This window comes from Carcharodon carcharias, chromosome 6, assembly GCF_017639515.1.
Source record: "Carcharodon carcharias isolate sCarCar2 chromosome 6, sCarCar2.pri, whole genome shotgun sequence".
Taxonomy (NCBI): Eukaryota; Metazoa; Chordata; class Chondrichthyes; order Lamniformes; family Lamnidae; genus Carcharodon; species Carcharodon carcharias.
Genome location: NC_054472.1, coordinates 83160518 through 83183796, shown reverse-complemented (window position 1 = coordinate 83183796; position 23279 = coordinate 83160518). Strand labels below are relative to the sequence as shown.

Sequence of the window (23279 nt, the reverse complement as noted above, 5' to 3'; positions counted from 1 at the left end):
ATAGGCAAGTTAAAAAGAAGATTCAGGTGTCTGGATAGGTCGAGGAGCAGGGGGTCTTTTGTATGCGGTAGCCTGACATGTCTTCTACAACTTTGCTAACCAGAAATGTTTAAAGATTGACACCATGTTAACCATTTCATTAAATTACAGAACTAATGTAGTATTTACAAGGACAACTATCCCACTTGAACTGGGAAGAGGATACTGTTGGGCCAGGATCTGTGGAAGAAGACTTCATGAAAGCATTAACATTTTCAAAACTCGGTGAGAGCATCAGAGATCCTCCAAACCCACCAAAGTGCCACTTTGAATGTATTCAAGGAGATCAATGGGCTGTGACCTCTATGATTTCCCACTATCTAAAGCTGTCACTGTCAAAGCTACCACGTTGGATATCCTGACTCTGCAGTCAAGCCTCCTGAAGTTAATGAAAATTCACCTCGAATTGTGCTGTAGAGAATGGCATTGAACTCCACCACTATTGCAATCCAACTGATGTACACCTGCTGAGACAGTGCCTCCAATATGTTGTGAACATCAGTGAGCATCCTTCTTTTCACATCTTTGTCCGCATTCTCTGCTGGCAGGGTTAACATTTCCTTAGCCTTCAGTCAGAAATATCAGACTCCACTTTCACCAATTCAGCCCAATAATGTCCTTCCCACAGATCACAAATGGGTTGTGGTGCAGTGATAGGGTCCCTGCTTCTGAGCCAGAAGCTCCAGGTTCAAGTCCCACTCAGGACTTGATGGCCTTGGAAGGTGTATCAGGTTTAAGGAAATCTTCTCATGACTGGAGACAAACTTAAGAGTGGCAGGGGAGGATCCAGTTGTCATGGTCCACAAAAGTAAGCAGCTAAAGCAAAGTTACAGCCAGAAGATTTTTCCTACTGAACAGGTCCTGGAGTAGGCAACTACCCCTTCCATCATCACTACTGATGTAATGTTCGACTCATTTTAAAAACCGAGCAAATCCAGTTCTGCCCCAAATTCCTACTCCCTACTACAAGAAATTCCACAGTTGCATCCTCCCTTCCACTTACGGATACTTACATCATCCAAATCCTTGGGTATGTTATTTTCTTCCTGCGGTTGATGAACTATTCGTTCTTGTTTCATACCATAACATTCAATATCAAGTAAAAATACATGATTTTATTACCTGTAGCAGAATCTGTAACAGCTTGGCTAGTGACAGTTGGTATATCTTGCAGCTGGTATGTTGCGGTGGTCGAAGGAGTTGTTGGGCTGCTGTTGTTGCTTGTCATATAAGGGGAAGGGTATGGAGAATTGTTATAATACTGTGCATATTGTCCCTGGCCAAAGCCTGCATAAGAATATTCCTAGAAAAAGGTAAGATAAAAATATTTAGATTCTGTTTAAATATTCTTACCTTTGTACTGCCATAATTTTCTTTTGCATATGATACGTTAATAATAATAACAACAACACAATTCCATCATGTTCATTCCATGCAAAGAAATATTCCGTGCTTTGTAGGCAATGGGTAATGAATGAACGCTCAGTGGGGGCAGAAAAGAGCGGAGTCATGAGGTGGCAAAGCATGGTCGAAGAGAAAGATCTTAAGGAGGTTTTTGAAAGACATATTTGACAAAGCAAGATGCCAAGGGAGGGAGTTCAAGAGGGCAAAACTGAAAGAATGGCTGAGCAATGGTGGAGCAGAGGAAGGGGGAATAAGAAGTGAATGAATGCTGAAGGGCCAGAGGATTCACTTAGGGAAACACGATTGTAAAAAGTCATGAAAGTAGATGAAGGGGATATTCAAGGTGAGCCCGAAAATCTTACACTGGATGACTGGACGCATGGGAAATCAGTGGACTTTAGTGTGGACAGATTGATGGGGGTATGGATCTTGGATGAGGATGTAGGCTATTGTATTCTTAATGATGTGTAGTTTATGAATCATGGAGGTAGGAAGGTTGGCAATGATAACGATAATAAGGAAGTCCAGCCATGGTTGATAAAAGTTAGAGAGGGGAGACAAGCAATGTTATGCAGGTGGCAGAAAATGGCCTTAGTAACAAATTGGATCTGGAGAATAAAGGTTAATCCAGGACTGCAGTGTCCCCAACCATTAAGCCTGAAAAGAAAGTACTGGAGGTGAAACCGGAAGCAGCATCAGTATTTGCAGGAGGGTGACTTCAGTTTTGTTGACATTACACTTGTTTAAATTTTAGCTTACTCAGATATTAATAATCAATAGGCAATTGAAAACATTGGTGATAGTTGTGAGATCAATGGGTGAGATGATGAAATGGATCTAAGTCAGCTGAAAGCTAACTCCATGCTTCTGTGTAGCATTAGAAGATAAAAAGACTTCCTTTTATCAAGCACTTTTCCCATTCCAAAAGCCAATGAAGTATTTTTGAAGTGTAGTTACTTTTTAAAAGTAGGAAACACAGCAGTCAATTTGCACAGAGCAAGATCCCACAAACAGCATTGTGATAATGATCAGAAAATCCATTTTAGAGCTGTTGATTGAAGATTAAATATTGGCCATATTTCCCCTACTCTTTTTGAAATGGTGCAAGAGGATGTTTTACATTCAATTGCAAGGGCAAAAGTTGGTTTAATGCCTCATCTAAAAGATGACAAATCCCACAGTCAGTACTACCTCAGCACTGCACTGGAATACCAGCCTAGATTTTGCACTCAAGGGCTAGATTTTCAAAGAGGGGTTGGAAACTGGCACCTGGATAATTTGTGGGTCCTGATGCTGTACCACCACTCCATCTTTCAAATGCTAATGTCCTAATTGGGCAGGAGAACGCAACACCCAATTAGTGGCAAGAGTGTCTCCAGAAGGTAGGAGCTGCCCGCAGTGCACCAGTGACAAAAGGGAGACAGCAGCCATAACAGAGCCTGACGCTGCCTTGCTAAAGAGAGCAGACAGCTCCTCGGAGGGTCAGCAGTGTTATGGCAAAGGAAAGTGGTCATGCAGCCAAATAAAGGTAACGTGCATGACCTGGCACAAGAACCCTCATGAGCTGACATGTTTCATTGTTCAAAAACAAACTTTCAGTTCTCTCTGCAATGAATCTGACAGCTGTGCACTCGTGTGCACCAGGCTAACAATTGAAAATCCTGTCCTCACACTCCCCAGCCAGTTAGCAAGCTCCTCGGTGAACTTAATGGGCCGTTACTTGGATGTGTTCCATACCTTCCACCTTCCATGTGAAAATCCCAATGTCCCGGGGCGTCGGGATCCAGGGATGCACAATTCTAGGAACACAATTTTCAAATCATGCCCACACCCAATCCCAATCCTGTCAGCAGTTGAAAATCTGGCCCCAAGTCTCTGGATTAGGACTTAAAAGGCGAGAGTACTAACACTGAGCCAATGTTGACATATTGATGTGGGGCTGGATGCGGCTGATGAAGAGAAGGGGATCAAGAATGGCTTCCAAGGTGCACAGAGATGATCACCTGGCAAAGAAGAAGAAATCACTGGAGTAAATGAAAAATGCATGGTTTGCCAGGCAGGAGTAGAACCAGGAGATAAAACTGCCACAAAGATGAATGGTGCAGCACTGAAGGAGAGTCTTTACTCCAATGTATCTGCTTCAGTTCTTTGTTAAAGAAGGCCAAAATAATGCATAGGATGAAAGGTGCAGAGGCAGGTGGTCAGAGGAAACAGTTTTTAGTGGAGTAGATGAGTTTGGAGCTATTCCTGCTCTCCTGGGTGATTTTAGAGTAATAGAAGAACTTGTGATGGCAAGAGAAGAATGACAGAACTCAAGGTAATTTAGGCCATGTTTAATTGTGGATAGCTAGATTATACACTTGCCACACATGTTTCAGTTTATGGTCAATGGTATTGAGGCTGTGGGAGGCTATTATACTGAAGAAGTGGAAGAGATGGAAAGCCATTTGTTTCTAATCCACCAAGAGCATAGGAGATTTAAATCTAGTTTACATTTCCTGGGTTATACTTCCTGATTAGAGTCTGCGTGTCTCAGTGAGAATTCTTCAATATTATCAGTTGAAGAGTCTTGCTGTTGCTTTGCCTGCCCACAGACAATAATGATACAATGCCAACATCTCCATTCAAAAGGCTGAAAGAGGATCAATTTCAGTCTATTCAATGGTCAGTGCCATTCCTTTGCCGTTGACTGCAAAAATCCAGACCAATATCTTCCTTTCAACCCTAAAGTTGTATATTCTCCTGCTTTTTAGGCCTGTTTTTTTCCTATTATTCTGGAACCAGGTAGATGGGTCCTCAAGGTTATTGGCCTTTAACAACTTTGCTCTCATTGTGGTTGCGCAATAGGTTAACAGCTGTATATATAGCTTTATGGTGTTGTTTAACTGTGCCTAACAAGGCGGCATTTGTGCCGTAAGTGGCAAACTAGTGTAACACTGACTATTTGGATCAAGGTGAAATTATAGAAGGGGCAGGGTGTACTGGGTGCAGAATCAAAGTAATGCACAAAGTAGTCTCCTAGTTTTCTGCTGATTGACAAGTGTGGGAATTGAATGGCAGTTATTAAATATATTTTTTCACTTACACTAATATTACATCAACGGCATATAAAAGCTAAACTCTTGGTGCACTGTGATGTAAAAAGCTGCATTATGAAGCTTGCACTACCTTCTGGCCTACCCTCCTTCTAGGAACTCAGTTTGAAATTACTGTTTGCATTGCTTAATCATTGATCACACTTACTTTTGACTTTTAACAATGTTCTTCTTTTAAACATATGCTGAAACTTTCCAAACATATACTCACACCAATACTTTCATTAAACTTAAATAGGCATTGTTATAACTTCAAGTTTTGTCTTTAGAACCAATTTATATTTGAGCAACTGAACAGCTTGCTCAAAAACTAATTTTTTGTGCCGTTACTTGAGTAACTTTTGCGTTTTGGCAACTGAAATACCTATGGCTGCCCAAAGTGCTGTAATTTGACTTTTGCGCAGATATTTGACTCCAATTTTCTTCCCTTCTGTTCTGGAGAGTGATTATTCTTTACATAGGAGATTAGGCAAAAACAGTTTGCTTTTGTATAGTGCCTTTAACATGGTAAAAGTCTCAAAGTGCTTCGCAGGAGTATTATCAAACAAATTTGACATCGAAGCACATGAGGAGGCATTGAGACAATTGACAAAACATTAGTCAAAGAGTTAGGGTTTAAGGAGCATTTCACAGAATCACAGAGTTGTTACAGTACAGAAGGAGGCCCTTGGCGTCTGCGCCAACTCTCCAAACAAGCAATCCACCTGGTGCCACTCTGCACCTTCTCCCTGTAACCCTGAACATTCTTCCTTTTCAGGTAATAATCCAATTTCCTATCGAATGCCTCGATTGTATCTGCCTCCAACGCACACTCTGGCAATGCGTTTCAGGCCTTAACCACTTGCTGCATGGAAAAGTTTTTCCTTGTGAATCCATTGCTTCTTCCAATTACATTAAATCTGTGCCCTCTCATTCTCGATCCTTCCACCAGTACAAATAATCCAATTGTTTGGATTAGAACAAAAGGCTTTCCATCTCTTCCACTTCTTCAGTATAATAGTCTCCCATAGCCTCAATACCATTGAACATAAACTGAAACATGTTTGGCAAGTGTACAGTCTAGCTATCCACAATTAAACATGGCCTAAATTACCTTGGGTTCTGTCATTCTTCTCTTGCCACCACAAGTTCTTCTATTACTCTAAAATCACCCAGGAGAGCAGGAGTAGTTTTTCCCTATCCACTTTCTCCAGACCCCTCGTGATTTTTAATACCTCTATCAAAACCCCTTTCAACTTTCTCTCCTCCAAGGGAAACAGTCCCAACTTCTCCAATCTATCTATGTAACTGAATTTCCTCATCTCTGAAACTATTCTGCTGAATCTTTTCTCTCTAATGCCTTCACATCTTGCCTAAAGTGTGGAGCCCAGAACTAGATGCAATACTCTAACTGAGGCTGAACCAATGTTTTATACAAATTTAATATACCTTTTATACTCTACACCACTAATAATAAGCCTAGGATGCTGTATGTTTAAATAACCACACTGTCCAGCTACCTTCAATGACTTGTGCAGTATACATCCAGGTCCCTCTGCTCCTGCACCACCTTTAGAATTGTACCTTTTATTTTATATTGTCTATCTGTATTCTTCCTCCCAAAATGATTCATTTTAAAGCAGGAAAGGTAGAAAGTCAGAGAGGTTTTGGGATGGTGTTCCAGAGGTTGGAGCCCAGGCAGGTGAAAGAAGAGCTGCCAATGATGGAGGAATTAAAATAGGGGATGTGTCAAGGGCCAGAATTGGAGGATATCTTGGAGGGCTGTGAGTCAAGAGAAAGTGTAGAGATAGGGAGGGGAAAGAACATGGTGAGATTTGAAAACAAGGATGAAAATTTTAAAAATCGAGAAATTGCCAAACCAGAGTGAATGTAGGTAAGCTGGCACAGGGAAGATGAATGAACAGGGTTTGGTGTCAGTTAGGCCACAGGCAGCAGAGTATTGGATGAGCTCACATTTAAGGAGAGTCACAGCTGGAAGGCCAGCTAGGAGACCATATGAAATGTCAGGTCTATAGGTAAAAAAGACATGGGCAGAATTTTACAGTCCCCCATCAGCAGGTTTGCAGGTGTGGGGGAGCCCGTAAAATTTTCCAGGTGGCATTCCCACCACCGTCCTGCCTGCCATGTGCTCTCGACAATTTTACAGTGGAATGGGTGAGGCCTAGGCCAGCCAGCCAGCCCACCTCTCTCCAATTGAGGCCTGTAAGTGGGCAAATAATGACCATTTAAGGGCCATTCCCCACTTGGCCTCAGGCAGGCCAGAGGAGTTCAGGAACAGGGCAGAAGCCCAGAATGACACCCTGCTCAGGCCTTTGGTGAGAAGGGCCTCCTTCAGCAGCCTCCTTTCAACATTGGGTCCCCCCCGACAAGGATCCTCTCCATGGGTGCTCCTTCCCACCCCCATCCCACTCTGCCTACTCCTCTGAGCCTCACCTCCCCTCCTCGCCCTGAGGCCCCCCCCACCCTAGTACTTATCTGTTCCTGGACTCCGGGACGTAGGCTCCGGGGACTGCTTGTAATGGCAGTGTTGCTCAACTGCTTCTGCCGTTATTGGGACTACAGAGCTGCCGGCTAATCAGATTGGCCGGTTGCTCTCTGAGCCAGTACTTCCTTCCGAGTGAGGGGCAGAAAGTCCTGTCTCCAGCCAATTGATGCTTCTTGGAGCATTGGCTGGCTGTGGGACAGCCAATGTTGGCAGAATGTGCTCCCTGCTAACTCTCTGTGTGGTGGGGCCGGAAAACTCGCCATCTGAAAAAATTCTGGTCATGGATGAGGGTTTCAGCAGCATATGAACTGAGCCAGGAATGGTGTCGGGCGATGATATGGAGATGGGAGCAGGCGCAGACATGCGATTAGGAGCACATCTCAGGGTCAAGCATGACACCAAGTCTATGAACAGTCTAGCCTCAGTTTCAGACAGTTGCCAGGGACAGAGATGGAGCTGGGAGCGAGGGAATGGAGTTTGAGGTGGGGAGAATGACTTTGGTCTTCTCAATAGTAATTGGAGGAAATATCTGCTCATCCAGTATTGGATGTCAGACAAACAGTCTGACATTAAAGACTGTGGAGGGTCAAGTGTAATGGCAGTGAGGTAGAGCTGAATGTCATTATTGTACATATGGAGTCTGGGGCAGGATTTTCCCGTCCGGGGGGGGGGGGGGGCCCACTCACCGACGCGTAAAATGACACGCGGTGATGCCGCCTGCACTCCCTGTCCATCTGGATGTCACGATGGGCGGGCCTTAATTGGCCCGCCCATGTAAAATGGCCTCTGTGTGCCTGCACATCAACTTCCCCCGCAATGGGGAGAAAATCCTGCCCCTGATGTTGTGGTTTCAGATGATGTCGCAATGGGAAACATGTAGATGAGAAACAGGACAGGGCCTAGGGTAGACATCTGGGGGTTTCCAGAGGCAACTGTGCAAGAATGGGAAGGGAGGACAATAGAGGTGATTCTCTGGCTACAACTGGATAGATATGGTTATTCACCCAAAGCAAGTGTTGAATCTTCACATCTGAGCCTGATCTTGTTCTCACCCAACGATCACACACCGAAGGACATTGCGGCACATATGTAGCAGGAGTTATTAAATAGTGTTCAAGATGATATTCTCTCTTCAAAGTTTAGGGACAATGTGGGCAATTATCCTGGCTCATCACTGCCCTGGCTGAGATCAGCTAACTCTGCATAGGTTAGGGAGTAAAACGGGAATCCTCCTGCTCCACAAGGTTTTGCACATAACATTACACAGTTACTCCCTAAAATTAAGCAACAATACTTTTTTTAAAAAATTGCTTTAGAGCTGTCCTCTAACTTTCCCATTTAGCCATTATTCATGTATGAACCTTGGCTATAAATATTAGAGAGCTATTTCATAGGGGCCAACACATCCAAGCACAATCCTATCCTCACTCAACTATGGGTGCTTCCTTAAAGAGAAGATAATAATCAGGAGTGGAACCATACAATATTTCTCCTCCCTTACCTAGGTTCATTGAGGCAGAGCCCCCATTGCTGCCCTCACTGAGATCAATTACACAGCAAGTTCAGGAATTGTAACAGATTTTTCTGGTTTGAATGCTTCAGATACTCACTAGAATAATCCACTGGGCAAAAAAAAATCATTTAGGTCTGTTTTAGGGTGCAGAATGGCTGGTTCAATTCCGGTGCAATCATAGCACATGCCAGAAGATGGAGGATTGAGGTTTACCTACAGTTTAGCCTTGGGCCTCATTTCAAAATTACTGATGAGGTCCAGGTGCCTTTCTTTCTTCTTTGGCAGTTTCTCAGTTTGAAGATTTGGGCCAATTGCCTCATTATTAGCACTTCTCAGGCAGATTATGGGAGGAGGAAGGGGGAGAATGCCTGGCAGTAGCCCTCAGTATTACTATGGAGCTGGGTTGCTCCTCATGTCCATATATGGATAATATTTTTTTTAAACATACCCGTTCATTAATCTTCACTTTCAATTTCTGTAAGAGCGTTTATAACCAGACATTAAGCCTCTTATTAACTTGTGCAGGTATCATATGTTTAAGGCAGGCACCCAGGATGCCTGAATATCATCTGAGGCTAATGTTGGGTTGGACATATTTCAGGCATCACTGGGGAGTGGAGCAAAATTGGTCCTTTTGGTTCTGGTTTCCTGCACAGAAAATGGGTATAATGAGAATGAATTTTTCCTCATTGAAACTTCAAGAAGGACTCCAAATCAATACCGTTGGGATTGCGAAAATGTTAGAAATGTTAGAAAATATCATCAGGATGATGAAAATATATATTAAAAAAAAATTAAAAATGTAATAAAACATCTCCCCTCATGTGACCCCATCACATGAGCAGGGACATGCTATTAATGAAAAATTAAAGTTTTTGCTTTATTTTTATTTGCTTTTGGAAACCTCACCCCCCTTGTGGACTCCAGGAAAATAATTTCAAACTTACTGTTGCTGGGAATCTTCTCCACTATTGCCTGTGGAATTAATCAGAGTATAAGCTCCAATTAATTCTCTCCTAAGATGACAATTGGGGTCCAGAGTACATCACGGGATTCTGGTGGTTCCTTCTATTGGCCTTTTTCAAAATGGCAAGCGCTATATTTACTGACTTATTTCTCCAATAATGCACCAATTAAAATCAATCCTATCAGATTGCTACTTCTGTTTAATTTTAATGTAATTTAGAGAGATATATTAACATACGAATTAGGAGCAGGAGTAGATCACTCGGCCCCTTGAGCCTGCTCCACCATTCAATAAGATCAAGGTTGATCTGACTGTAACATCAACTCCACATTCTCACCTACCTCTGATGACCTTTCACCCCCTTGCTTATCAAAAATCTATCTACCTCTGCCTTAAAAATATTCCAAGACTCTGCTTCCACAGCCTTTTGAGGAAGAGGGCTTCAAAGACTCGCATTCCTCTGGAGAAAATAATTTCTCCTCATCTCAGTCTTAAGTGGGTGACCTCTTATTTTTAAACAGTGATCTCCTAATTCTAGATTCTCCCGCAAGAGGGAACATCCTCTCCACATCCACCATGTTAAGTCACCTCAGAATCTTATATATTTCAATCAAGTTGCCTCTTACTCTTCTAAACTCCAGCAGATACAAACCTCGCCTGTCCAACCTTTCCTCATAAGACAACCCACCCATTCCAAGTATTAGTCTAGTAAACCTGCTCTAAACTACTCCCAATGCATTTACATCCTTCCTTAAATAAGGAAGGATGTAAATGCATTGCTAATTACTAATGATAATATTCCCATAAAATGGCAAGGAATTACCAAAATAATGTGGTTTGATATATAATAATAGAATTTTTGGATTTATTCTGCTATTTATTTCTTCCAGCTTTGTAGGTAATGATTTGGCATTGAATTAATTTAGCCTTGCAATATTGTTTGTACTAAAATATAAAATAAGAAGGTGCAATACCTGATGTGAACTATTAAAGCCTGTAGAATTTGTAAGTGAATTGCTTCCGGTGTAAATTCCTGATGCTGATGTAAAACATCCCCCTGAAAAAGAAAGCTTTTGTCAGACATTTATTTTCTTCGACAAAATCTAGTTCCTGTATTTTGGGTAAACAAGTTACTAACACACATGAGAGATTAGGAAATAAAATGGCATATTGCATAATGATTGGTTCATTTATTTCCCAGTTATCAATTCTGGAGTCTCACAATCAAGTATGGATTTTGTTTTTTTTTAAATTCATCCACAGGATGTGGACATCATTCAAGCTCAGCATTTCTGAAGTGGTTTGTGGGGCCATTTCAGAAGACAGTTAAGAGTCAAACACTCTGCTGTGAGTTTGGAGTCACATGCAGGCCAGGCCAGGTAAGGATAAAGGATATGAATGAACCAAATGGTTTTTTACAACAATTATGTAATTTCCTGATACCATTAGTGATACCAGCTTTTAATTTCAGATTTATTAAATTTTTCAGCTACCTTGGTAGGATTTGTACTCAAATCTCCAGTTTACGAGTCCAGTAACAAAAACACTAGGTTACTATACCCACGGATGTCACCAGGCTTGATACTGCCGTGTGAAAAAGAATCCAAAGATCCAAAAAAAAAGTTATGCCGTATTTTATAGATATTTAAAAAATGGAAACAAGGAAATGTTTTTAATGTTCTAATCTCATTTTGGATTCAGGTAATTTCACTTCCTCAAGGTATTATTTACTTTAGAGCTTCATTATACCCATCAGGATTCAGAAGAAACCAACTGGGTGTCTAGAGCCTGCAGCAGCTCTAAAAGCTAGTTTTTACTGAATATCTGCCTCCATGATGAAACAATTAAGCATCACACTTCACAAACTCCATGTATGTACCAGATGGGCTGCCTTAAATAAAAGCACACAATTCTATACAGTATGTTCTAGTCATGTTCCCATCTACAACCTATTCCTTTCTGGACAGAAACCCTGAATGATAAAAGAACCCATAACTAGTTTTAATCATTATTCCTTCCTACCAGGTCCCAAAATTTGTTTCCTTAGCCTGCTGCCAGTGGACAGGGAGTATTATCCGTATTTAAATTTAGGCAATGAGATTAACAATGAGATTCAAGGAGGTTCACACCTTCATTATGACATAATTTAGCCCCTCTTCATAAAATATATGTGTGGAACATATTAGAGTCCAAATAGTGCAAAGGCTAAGCCTGTAACTAGAAAAGTGCCGAAATATGTGGTCCCCTTTCCCGTTGACTCATTCCATTTGCTCTTTTTTAATTCATTTGCGGGATGTGGGCATCGCTAGCTAGACCAGCATTTATTGCCCATCCCTAATTGCCTTTGAAAAGGTGATGGTAAACTGCCTTCTTGAACCGCTGCAATCCATATGGTATAGGCACACTCTCAGTGCTCTTAGGGAGGGAGTTCCAGGATTTTGACCCAGCACAATCTTGCTTATAAACAGTGCTGCCTAACTGTACACAACTGTGTGTACATTTGTCTCAATGAGATTCTTCCCTTGGATTAATTCACAAAGGACCATTAGGTTCTGTTAACCAAGATATAGATTGAGATTTAATGTATAATGAAATGTAAATTACATGCACACAGGATTAGTTGATGAGAAAAGCTAATTCCATCTTCACTGCGACCAACATTTCCACTAATGCATCTTAGAATGAAACTAATGCATCTTAGAAATGAAAGCGACTTTCCTTTTGCAGTATGCAATGGCAAACTGTTTTTAAGAACAAATTATACAGCTACCTAATTTACATTAGTAACCTCAGTCACCTAATGTTTATTAGTCAAGGACTGGTAGCTTTCATAAATAACTTGGAACTTTCACATCCTGGAAATCTGCCTTTCTAAAGGAAAGCAAAAATGTTGCCACTTTGGGCTGCCTCCGTGACATGATGCCAGCGCTCTTCCTCCCTCATGAAAACTGGACGCTCTACTCCAGACCCTTTTGCTCCAGAATTTAAAGATCCTTAGGGATCTAGGTTACAATCCAGGCTTGGACTTCCAGGTAGACACAATTTCAGATGTCCCATGAACCCTGTGCTCCTGCTCTGAATCAGAGGACAATATTTGAGTTTTGCCCTATTCCTGGTACTTCATCTCTACTTATAAGAGGAGAGTGCTTGAAGCGCTGCAGATTTTTGGGTTCATTGTCCTTGGAAGTTAAGACTACCAAAAAAATTTAATAATAATGTGCAAGAAAAGGGATTTTTAAGACCAGCTGTGCTCATTAGCCGTATGTGACATAATAAGAAATAAATTGGCATTTGTACTTGCAATTATCACTATTAAAAAGAATGTTTAAATTATCCTATTTTATACTGAATAGAAAAGATCCAGTGTATTTTATTTATACTGACAAACATTTGCTTTTAATATTTCAACAATTTTAACACAATCCACCTGGCAAATGAGCAGTTGCCCTTGAGACTTACCTGCTGAGGTACCACTTCCTTCTCAAAGGTTCCTACTTCAACCTGTTCTTCTGAGTAAATAAGATGGACACCCACTGTCATCTGGGTAATTCTTATCAGGCTCTAATGATGACATTGGGACCCAACTATTATTTCACTATAATGTTGCACTGCAAAACTAGTTTGGTTTTCCCATCAGGCCAGCCCAGCGCGAAGAGGAGTCAGGGCCAAAAGCGACCCAATAAAGTATGTGGTTTTACGATGATATTTGCTCACTGTTTGTTTTGCACCCTGTCCCACTTTACTTTTTATTGCTTTCAATGGACAGTACAATCGGCCAGGGTGTAAAATAGGCAGGTGATCAGATCCTGTCAGATGGGTGAGGTTAAAATTATTCCTAAAATGGAGTGTGCAATGCAAACCTCCTAACGGATGACATGCAAATTGGACATAGTGGTTCAGAAGTGACAGGAAGGAAGGTAGCTCTGCCACCCAAAGCACTCCGTCCATGGGATAACAGTGCACCACATTTGAAAAGATATGGAGGCAGAGAGTTTAAGGGCACTGACTGCTATCAGCCAATTGTGGATGTTTTCATTTTTGATGCAAGCATCACTGGCCCACGCCAGTATTTATTGTCCATCCCTAATTACCCTTAAGAAGATGGTGATGAGCTGCCTTCTTGAAGCGCTACAGTCCATTTGATGTAAGTATACCCGTAGTACTGTTATAGCAGTTTGATACAACTGATTAGCTAGCTAGGTCATTTCAGAGGGCAGTTAGGAATCAATAATATTGCTGAGGGTCTGGAGTTGCATGTAGGCCAGGTCGGGTAAGCATGGGTAATTTCTTCTCCTGAAGGGGACATCAGTGAACAGATGGGTTTTTATGATGAATGATTTTATAAACATTAATAATGAGACTAATATTTTATTCAGATTTATTAATTAATTGAATTTATATTCCTCTAGCTGCCCATGGTGGGATTTGAACTCATGTCTCTAGAGCATTTGTCCGGGTCTTTGAATTGCTAGTCCAATTACATTACTGCAGTATGGTTTCTTGTAACAGATGAAACAGTTTTGTCATTGCTTCTATAGGCAGAGCATTTGACATATTGGGACAGATTTCTTCTTTAGAGGCCAAGTATAAAGTATCACACAGGCAGAGTGTAAAATGGCAATGTAAACCAAGCGGACTGCCTGCCCACAATAAAACTAGCATAATTTTCATTTTCAATACAAGTGGATGGAAAACTGGTAGACTCCATTATAGGCAAGTGACTTTCCCTGCCTGATTTTCTTTTTTGCACTTTGCCCTGGAGATGTTTTTTACCTAAATGCTGAAAAGTCACCTACGCAATGGACGTAAACAATGCTGGGTATCCTGGTCAATATTCTTCCCTCTATGTTGTCACTTATCTGATTTGCTGTTTCTGGAATGTCGGTGTGTGCAAAACTTACCTAGATAATTGTAATTATGGCATCATTTTTAGTCTTATCGATAGTAAGCAACGGTACGATACTGCACTGAAAATCGCGTGCAGCACTTTAGTGCTCTACTCTCACCAACACCTGGTTCAACAAATGTTGCTAGGTGCCTTGATTTAGCCAGAACACCACAAAAACATCTGGGCACCTCATTAGCCTGTGAAAATCAGGGCCCTATAATGTCAATAGGTTCCAATGGGTGGAGTTTGTGTTTGCATATCCTCTACTTATTGGTACTCAAGTTGAGCAACTTAGCCAGCTTGAGTGACTACTTGAGTGATTTAAAGGAACCATTGCAGAATGCTCCAGAGAAGTTAAAATGATTTTTGTGCACCTAAGATGCTCCTTCTTGCCATACAAAAATCGACTCCTGAAATGCCCAATTCTCTGCAGTCATCGTCCAAGATTGTTTCCTCATAGCCTTAGATATCCTAATCCAACTGAGGTCTGCAGTGCAGCTGCTGGATTTCCTGGTCCCTCCAATCAAGCAGTTGCTCAAAATATGAGTTTGCCTCTCACCAATGGTAATGGGTGACTGACATGCCTGCTCCACTCACCACCCAACCAAGCCAAAAATTAGCTCCTATGTTTCAAAAGTGTAATGAACCCAAAAAGGAAAAAAAAACAACTTATTTTTAATTTGGAGATTGGGCTTTGAAGTTCAGGAACTTCTGCATATGCGCAGATCTTTTCGTCTTTGAGGCTTCTGTGCATACGCTACCAGAAAAGGGCCGCACATGCACAGTACGTCTTTTTTTAAGTTTTCAAGTTCTCTCTGCATGCATTGACCGGAGAATGGCCGCACATTTGCAGTTGGTTGATCTTCACGTCTTCAGGCCGGTAAACGGCCCTGTGCACATGCACAGTTTTTTTCTTTTATATCTTCAGCCAGGAAGCCTGCCAAGCGCGCCTGCGCAGAAGGGAGAGAATTGGAAGAAAGCGAAACTGTGAAGAGGGTCAGGTGAGCACAGTGGAGTTCCATTCCACAGAATGCACCAGAAGATGCAGGATGGGAGCTGCAGGGAGCAGGTCCCATGGAAAAGGAAGGAAGTCCCAAAACCAGGGAGTGGAAATGAAAGTGGTCCCAGGAAGACAGTCAAGTCAATGGTCAAGAACAGGACTCTAAAATAGACACTGTTAAGTGGAATTGAATGTAAGGAGCAGAAGATAGGCTTCCAAATTAATGAGACAGAGTTGCAAGGAGTAGACCTAAAGCAAAGTGGGCTTGCGAGAAGCCAGAAGATCCAAGGAGATAGCCGAAGCTTGGTGACTCCTTGTTACAGGCCTTTGGAGCAGCTGTGTTCTGCTTGGCACAGCTGAATATCTGAGAGGGTGCATGCGGAAGGTGAAATTTGAATGCACAAAGAGATCCAAGGAAGGAACATCGGAAGGAAAGCCTGAAGCCTTGGAAGTGGATCCTGGCTAAAGACATCTGAGTGAAAACATCATTTTGGAGAGAATTCCAAGGCAAGTTCTTTGAACGTGGAGATTGGAAGCCTTCATGAGAAAGATAGGGTTTCAGCGAGACTGGTTGGCTCATGGTCTGACAATGTCGGTCGGTGGAGGGGGTGCTTGATGAAAAATCCAAAGAAACTTGGTTTTGGAGTTTGCCTATTAGTTTGCAATGCCTGTATAGTTAGTTACTGTGAACATGAGAGTATAAGATAGATTTTGTAACTTGTGTCAACTTTACGAATTTGTATATATTGTAAAGGTATAGTTGGGGTGAAGGAATAAGTTGAATGGAGTTAATCTTTTTTTGTTGAATAAATGTTTTGTTCTTTTGTTAAATGTACACTGATGGGCTTCTGTGAATGTGTTCAGTAACTGCCCTTCTACAGTTTCTAAACAAAAAAATAAAAGTCAGGCCAGGTTTCAATCTGGGATCTGACTTGTCCAACATTACCATCAGCTGGGATCATAACAAAAGTAATTAAATTAATATGAAGCACTTTGAGATGTCCTGTAAATGCAATAAAGTGCTATATAATGCAAGCTCTTTCTATAAATATCCTTTTATTATATTCTGCATATACTTGTTGTAGATCTAGTTTTGTTTTGTTTCTATACAAACTTCTAAGCAACATAAACATATTGCCAAAATAGTACAAAAGCAAGTTTATATTTTCATCAGAAATGTATCCTTGCTAAGTCATAACTGGAATTTCCACATAGTACCTGCTGCAAAGCACACCCAATAAGAATAAAACATCTTTTTTCTTAAATCAGTTTTTTATCTTATTCTTGGAGTTTTAGAACTTTATTTTCTGAAAAAAACAAATGGCAATAGTCTAAGCCTACTCCACTTCAATGATAGGCAGAAGGCGAGGGAATACCAGCTGCTCTCAAGCCTAGCTTAATAAATGTGAAATTGAACAGTATAACTGTTGTATGGACAATAAACATTGCCTGTTCACTCTTTATTGCATTGGTTTGCTTGAAGAAGCACCTTTAGATAATTAAGTCAATCAAGTAGCAATTCCATCTAAATATTTAATAACGTGCAGGACCTGAATTAAGAAAAGATCCCTAATATATAGTTAAGTCACTACCATTATGAATTAGTAATTTTTTTGGAAGGATCATTTCATGCTGATGCTACAAAGTAAAAGAAATGAATATGCTGGAATTATGTTAAACCATTTTCTGCTTCATTGTACATTTGTGGTTACTGAAAAATATATAAAGCTGATTTAATGTTTCAGCGACCATTCATTACAATAGCAAAAAACTTGCCCAAAATTTCAATATGGTAGATCCTAAGCTTGTGCCAATGTTCTTAGAATGGCCTCATAAGGGGGCCCAGGAACAGATTCTGTAAGTGACAATCCATTTTTTGAGTATAAGCGTAAGTGTACCTGGTCTCACCAGGCGTATTTCCTGATTGGAGAGAGTGTCACGCCTGAGGAAACAGGCTGGGTTAGGACCTGAAACCCGAAAGATTTGGTGATAAAGCATTTTTTAGTGGAGAGGGAAGGGGTGATTTAAAACAGCCACCTTTGTAGGGCATGTTCACTCAAACTCTTCTCCTAGGAGGAAGCTGGTGGATACTTTAGAGGTGTTCCACAAGTGGAAACAAAGATGCAATGCATGCTGCCAATGACCTGTAAGAAAGCTCCTCCCTTGACCCTGTGAACTTCAGCGGGGTCAGTGGCAGAGTTCCACTATGGGTGTGATCTGGCATAATTGCCAAGTTTACGTTCCCAAAGATTTTCTAGGCTAATGTAATTTACAATTGTTTGTGCAAAATGCAGCACTGAAGTATCTCAATTCTGAATTGTTTGAACAGTATAGGTTCATTACATTTGTTTATTTATTTTATATTCCTTTATTTTTTAAGTTTATTTTGAATTTGTCAAATTAGAGTAATTATATTTTATCTAAGTTAGTAATTACAGATATATATTTAGCAATAAATACTGTTTCTACAAAATCTTAATATGTTCACCTGAACTCCCATGTGTGTTAATTTTGTATTATCTGCATACTAGGGGCAGAATTTTTCCATCGGCGAGTTAGGGGCGGGGCCCGCTCACCGATGTGAAAATGACGCGCCCCATTTAAATATTCAGGAAGGCGGGGGGGACAGCCTGATCAGCTGTCTGCCCACCGATCTGTCAATGGCCAACTGAGGCCATTGACAGGATCATTAAGCCAATTAAAGGCCCTGCCCATCCAACCTTAAGGCTGGTGGGCAGGCCTGGAGCCCCAGCAGGCTTCTGAAAAAACATGAAACCGCATCCACTGGTGGGATGAGGTTTCATGTCTGTTTTTTAAAAGTTTAATAAAGTTTTTGTGATATTTATTAACATGTCCCATCTCATGTGACATTGTCACATGAGGGGGACATGTTAATAACTTTTTTATTATTCTATTTTTGAAGTTTGAAACACTGTCACTAATCTCCCTGAGGCAGCACTTAGTCTCAGGGTGCAGTTTGCTCTTTCGCGCGTATGCACGAAAGAGTGCACTCTGACAGTTGGGGAATCCCTCCCCCCACCCAGGAAGTGCATAGCGCTTCCCGTCGGGCAGCTCGCTGGGCGGGCCTTAATTGGTCCGCCCACTTAAAATGGCGGCAGGGCCTGTTTCAGCGGCGACGATCAGCTGCCTGCCTGCCGCCGAGCTGGTGGGGCCCGCCCGCCCATCAAAGACAAAATTCTGCCCTAGGTGTTCATAATAGACCAAAATATTTTTGATAATATAGGATATCTAATTACTTAGCAGTACAAGCTAAGTCATTAAGCCTAGTTTCTGTTCAGCTAGCTGGTCTCAGTTGAGGGAGATCAGGAATATTACAATTGGTCTCAGCTCCCTGGGCTGGGAAGGAGGCCAAAAAAAAAGCCCCCTCAATTAAAAGCACTATGTAGGAAGGAAAATAATACACCGCTATGAAGTATATTAGCTGAAGGCCACCCTCCAACTTGCGTGCCAGCTGCTGAGGGTTTCTAACAGCTCAGTGTGATGTTTCCCCGCTTTCTGCTGACTCTCCACAATGAGTTGGAAGGCCGAATCCAGAGGTTCGTCATCTGACTCGGACCACACAGGTGCCTTTTCCCCCAGCAGTCCTCTAAGTGCTGAGGAGCTCAGCTGAACCTGCCCGCTCATGCTGTGGACACACATCTGTGCAGTGACCACCAGACCTTTGAACCTAGCCCGTTCTAGATCTAGGTCCAACCAAGGTATGTGTATCTGCCCTGGTGCAGGGTGTGGGTAAGCACTATGATGGGTCTTCCAGGCTGCTTATTTCCAGCTCTTCAATGGAGGAGGTGTCCTCTTCGCTGGAGGTGAGGACCTGGATGGAGCTGAGGGGCTGGCGGGCTGAGGGCAGAGCTCCCTGTGAGCCAAGTAGATATAATTAATGCATGACAGCAGAGTCAAAAACAGGAGTGAGAGCACTCACAGTTGCTTTGTGAGGGGACATGTGATGCAGGGTTCTCATGAGGATGTTTGCCACTAATTTCACCTTCGCCATAGCCATGGCTCACGTCACCAGTCGGCGCGATGACACGCTCCTCAAAGTAATGTGAGTGAGTGGCCTAACATGGGTCTCTCCAGTCCCGGTCGTGAAATGTTTGTTTGGTGAGCAGAGCCACGGACAGGATGAAGACGCGAGCTCCAGAGGATATCAGCCTGTTAGAGATGTGAAGGTGTGTGTGAGTTAGTGGCATTGTCCCTTGAGGAGAGAGATCCCTGTGGATGTGTGAGGGGTTTGGGAGTGTATGAGTTGAGAGTGATCAGATGGTTGACATACCCTAGTGGAATGGATGAGAGCATTCATCCTCTTTCTGCACTGGATCACTGACCTCCTCTGTGCTCCAATGGCGCTGACCACTGCTGCCACTGCCTCCCAGGCTAGGTTGGTGACTCTCGTGGACCTCCTGCAGCTGGCTCAAGGGTAGAAGCCATCACGGCAAGCTTCCACTGCGTCCAGCAGGCGGCCCAGAGAGATGCCACTAAACACAGGGGCTGCCGTCTTCTTTGCTTTCAGGACCATCTGCCTGGAGAAATCCTGGTCTACAGTCATGAAGTGCTGAGGTCATGGCGTGGCAGGAAAATCCGAGCCTGCCCACCAGTGATCCAGGGGGTTTCCCGTGAATGCATTATTAATGAGGTGGGGCGCAGCGGGATACGGCATGAAAACCTGCCATTGCAGCCGTTGGATAAAACAACTTTTTTCATTCCAGCTACCACACTTCGGGAAGAGTTGTCCCAGATTTGCACTAAGTTGCTTTTCCATTGTTTAAAAAGAGGAATTGTTCTTCCTATGTTGACCCTGATGACTCTTGAACTACAAGCCAAGACAATGAATTGCCTTATATTTGAGGTGGTCAACAAAATGGAATTTGACTGATGTACAATATACATATGAGACCCCCTATCAGGGATGTGTAAACAGCTTGAGTTCTGTGAAGTCTGCAGACTTTATGAAGTCTGTTGGAAAGGTTGATAAAGACTCATGGTTGTTCAAACTTATATTCTGGGAAAGTCTGAACAAGGCCTTGAAAGACTGGAATGGAGCCAAAAATTTGGCTTGAAGGGACACTACTTCCAGGATTTGTGGCTGCAGCTGGAGTGGATTAGTCAACAAGTGAAAGATACAGAGGAAAGGACATTGAAGTAGTGACTCACCGAAGAGTCCACCCCAAGGTAAGGTTATTTGGAAACTTGGTAATACACGTACCAAGGAGGAATTTTACCAATTTAGGATCCTGTCATGCAACAGCCTAATTTGGGGTTATTGTTTGTGCTTTAAAAAAAATGTCTTTCTTTTCTAATATATATACACGAAATGTGTTCTCCTTTCACTAAAATCTTTTCCTTCTTGTATCATCATCTATAATTGTTATATAATAATAATTATTATTATTCAATATTCAATAAAATTGTTGTTTCAACATATTCAACTGACATTGTCACTCATGCCTGTTACATCCAGAATAGGGCTCCAAGCCTAAGTGAGACTCCACAAGAACTCTCATGCCCTTCCACTGCCCTGCCCCATGTTCCAGACTTCTATAGCTCTCTGGGGACATGACGGATAACAGCAATACATCCCAATGATCAATGGCAATCTTCTATGCTCTTTCAGCATGGCTGCCATGGGCAATTTAAATTGGGCCCACACTTCCATTGTCCATCTCCGATCCGGCCCCCGTGGCCACTAACTGGCCACCATGCCCATCTACAAATCAATTAAGGGGTCACCCCAGGAAAACTGTGGGTCAATTCTGTGTCCTCTGGGGATGGTTTCGGGACGCAGAAACAATCCCAGAATCTATTTCCCTCCCCTGATGCAAAATCTAACCTGCTATCTCTCTGGGGTGTAGTACTGGAGTATTATTGGCATTTAGAAAATTATAAACAGCATTAGTCACCAACCAACAGAAAAAAGGAAAATATCAAACCTCTGAGTGATAAAAAGTTAGAATCCCCCTTTTTACTTAAGTAGCAAAATTAGTGAAAAACGAATATGGTAAAGATTCCAGTTTTCTATGTTAGTATGCAACAGGAATCTTTGTTATAATTCAGCTGAAAAGTTTTGCGTTCTAAAAACAGTACTCATATTTAATATCCAACTGCCCAGTGAAAAAAAATCTCAAGAGGAACCTTAGCTGTCTCATAATTTCAAAGCTCTTCAATATTACCGGCTTTTGTCAAAAAACACAGGAGATTAATTTACAACAGTTGGCAGAAAAAGTAATTACACCTCTACTCAGGGAAGCAAAATGAGCATGGCCCTTTCATCCTGTGGTCATCAGCTCATGGGGAGGTCTTACAGACCGTAACAAACGTAAAACAGGTTTGATACATGACGCTGTGTGGGCTAACCAGTACTGCTGGCTCTGACATGGCAATTTAATAAGGTAAGATGGGTGAAGATTACAAGAGTAGTCTAATAATAAAAGCTTCATCAACTCTCATATTTTAAAGTGTAAACCTATACTCTTCCTGCACAATTAGCAACCACTGTGTGTTTTTGTCTCTGAGACTCTAAATCCTATGCTGCTGTAACACCCAGACTTCTCTGTAGAACAAATTAGCTAGATAGGCACTTCCAAATACGATAAAAGCTTAAACTTACAGGTCAAAGGGCAAGTCAAGAGAGAGCAGAGACCCACATAAAAGCTAGGAACCTTAGCAACATTTGAAGAATGAAGACCTGCTGGGACTAGTTTGCAACTCCCATGTGCAGAGCTTTTTTTTTCCTATTTCCCATTTTTGTGGGCAAGACGCTAGCCTTCTTTGTGGGCTTCTGACAGGAGTCCATTTGCTTTGGTTGATCAGCTCCTTGCCATGGGCTACATCTATCATCAGTGCACAATATATGTGGCAGAAGTTAGAAGATCTCTCTAGGGAAATGCCTATGAAGTCCAGATGGGCTCTTTAAAACCAAGAATTTCAGCGTCTGATTTATTCTGTACTAGTTACAAGATCAGGCAGATTGTACTCTAGTATAGGTGCCTGCAAACAAACTTCTACATCTGTATTAAACATTTTACATATGTCAGACTAAATGACTCAATTTGCATGGTTTGTAATTACAACGTTGGTTATACAAAATTTGCATTTGTATTTATAGAATAAGCTTCAACAACTTAAAAGGTTGAAATAGCCAACACATTAATATAGAACATTATACTGCAGTAGAAAAATTATGTTCCTCATCCTCATCCTGTGTGTTTATTCACATTATGATTTCTGCTCCAGTAACAAAATAGCCAATGTGGGCCCAATAGTCTGAGCTGGGGAGAAAAAACAAGTAAGTGATCGGAGGGAGCGTATTTTTGCATTGCTTAAACACACTTTTTAAAAAGGTCCAATAAGCATAGATGACAGGACAACTACAGAAATGTAAGCAACTTGGAACATTCTAGCCTTCTAACCTAAAAAGAAAATAAGAACATGTGAGGAGGGGCATTAGGGAAAAATAAAAAATAACATTTTAATAGCTCCGATGATTGGGCCCATGTTGGCTATTTTGTTACTTGAGCAGAAATCATAATGTGAATAAACACACAGGATGAGGATGAGGAACATATTTTTTTTTACAGTAGTATAATGTTCTATATTAATGTGTTGGCTATTTCATGCAAAGGAAATCTCCTATGATAACAGTTAAAGCCATTAGGTGCAACAGCCAGTCAAATCAGCTTACATATAATTTACCTCTACAGAAAAATATATATAGCTTACAAGTTCTTTTTTTTCCCAATATTTCAATCTTACTGCAAATTCTTATATATATGATCATCATTTATATTGTTGCATTAAGTAGTTATAATAAATTTTGCAAATTGCTAACTTCCACTGTTTTAGACAATAAATATGGGGGGGGGGGGAAGTGTTC

General features: G+C 41.6%; 1 protein-coding gene across 1 annotated transcript in view; it reads right to left on the bottom strand.

Annotated features, from left to right (window-relative positions):
• Window positions 1–23279, bottom strand: part of eya1 (EYA transcriptional coactivator and phosphatase 1) — a 238579-nt gene that overhangs the window by 144130 nt on the left and 71170 nt on the right. The window contains exons 8-9 of the mRNA XM_041190565.1: window positions 10478–10560; window positions 1162–1342 (exon numbers count right to left, since the gene is read on the bottom strand). Of these exons, the coding sequence (XP_041046499.1) occupies window positions 1162–1342; window positions 10478–10560 (264 nt within the window). The remainder of the gene's footprint in view (window positions 1–1161; window positions 1343–10477; window positions 10561–23279) is intronic.